The sequence below is a fragment of the Eurypyga helias genome, unplaced genomic scaffold (genome assembly GCF_000690775.1).
Source record: "Eurypyga helias isolate BGI_N326 unplaced genomic scaffold, ASM69077v1 scaffold17391, whole genome shotgun sequence".
In the NCBI taxonomy this organism is placed as follows: domain Eukaryota; kingdom Metazoa; phylum Chordata; class Aves; order Eurypygiformes; family Eurypygidae; genus Eurypyga; species Eurypyga helias.
The window spans coordinates 4,695-5,547 of record NW_010231804.1 but is presented as its reverse complement, the minus strand read 5'-3'; the positions used below and the strand labels follow the sequence as shown (position 1 = coordinate 5,547).

The window sequence follows — 853 nt, the reverse complement described above, 5'->3', positions numbered from 1 at the left end:
CTCCCATAAGGAAAACAGGCTTGCTTCTCATCTATACAGTAAAATCTAGCAAGTAAAATGAAAAGTCTGGGACCATTTATCTTCCCAAAGGAACATTTATCCTTCCAAAAAGAGGAAGGAGAATACACATTAAGTTCAACAAGACTTTCCAACATACAAGAGTCTCAACAAAACTGAGACATTGTATATATATGAACTACTAGAGCATGCTCCATTTACAGTCGCTTTTGCATCCAATCGTTTAAGTTACTTCTACAAAGCATTTACGTATTTCCTGTGGTCTGTAGCACCAAATTGTAGAAAAATAAACCCCTCTCGGATTGAATTAGAGGATACAGTGGTTCACAAGAAAGGATTGCTAAATTAACATTACTCCCCTCTTCTTTGCATGATTTCTTTCCAAAACCGTATCCCAGCACCCCGGCCGTTCACTGTGTAGCACTTACTGTTGCTGGACTTCAGGTCACGGTGAATTATGGGAACAATTGCTTCCTCGTGCAGGTAGTTCATTCCCCTTGCAATCTGCACTGCCCAGTTCACTAGTATGTCAGGAGGTATCCTTTTGCCAGACAACACTCTATTTAGCGATCCTCCACGAGCAAACTCCATGATCAAGCAGAGATTAGGTTCCTTCAAACACACCCCCCTGAGGGCAATGATGTTGGGATGCTTCAACATTGCAAAGAGCTTGGCCTCTTGGCGGACATTCTCAATGGTCTGGCTGATGTCCTCATCAGGGTCATAGCGAGCTGCCTTGACAGCAACTTCATCTCCTACCCATACAGCTCGATACACTTTTCCAAAGCCCCCTATGCCAATGATTTCCTCCAGAACAAGCTCTGAGAAGTTCCAG

The 853-nt window shown here is 43.4% G+C and overlaps 1 protein-coding gene across 1 annotated transcript in view; it reads right to left on the bottom strand.

Annotated features, from left to right (window-relative positions):
* LOC104516784 (mitogen-activated protein kinase kinase kinase 9-like) overlaps positions 1-834 on the bottom strand; it is a 46,474-nt gene extending 45,640 nt beyond the window's left edge. Inside the window, 1 exon segment of the mRNA XM_010161223.1 lies at positions 447-834. Coding sequence (XP_010159525.1) covers positions 447-678 — 232 coding nt within the window. The 5' untranslated portion in view covers positions 679-834.
* Between the last annotated feature and the right edge of the window lie 19 nt (positions 835-853).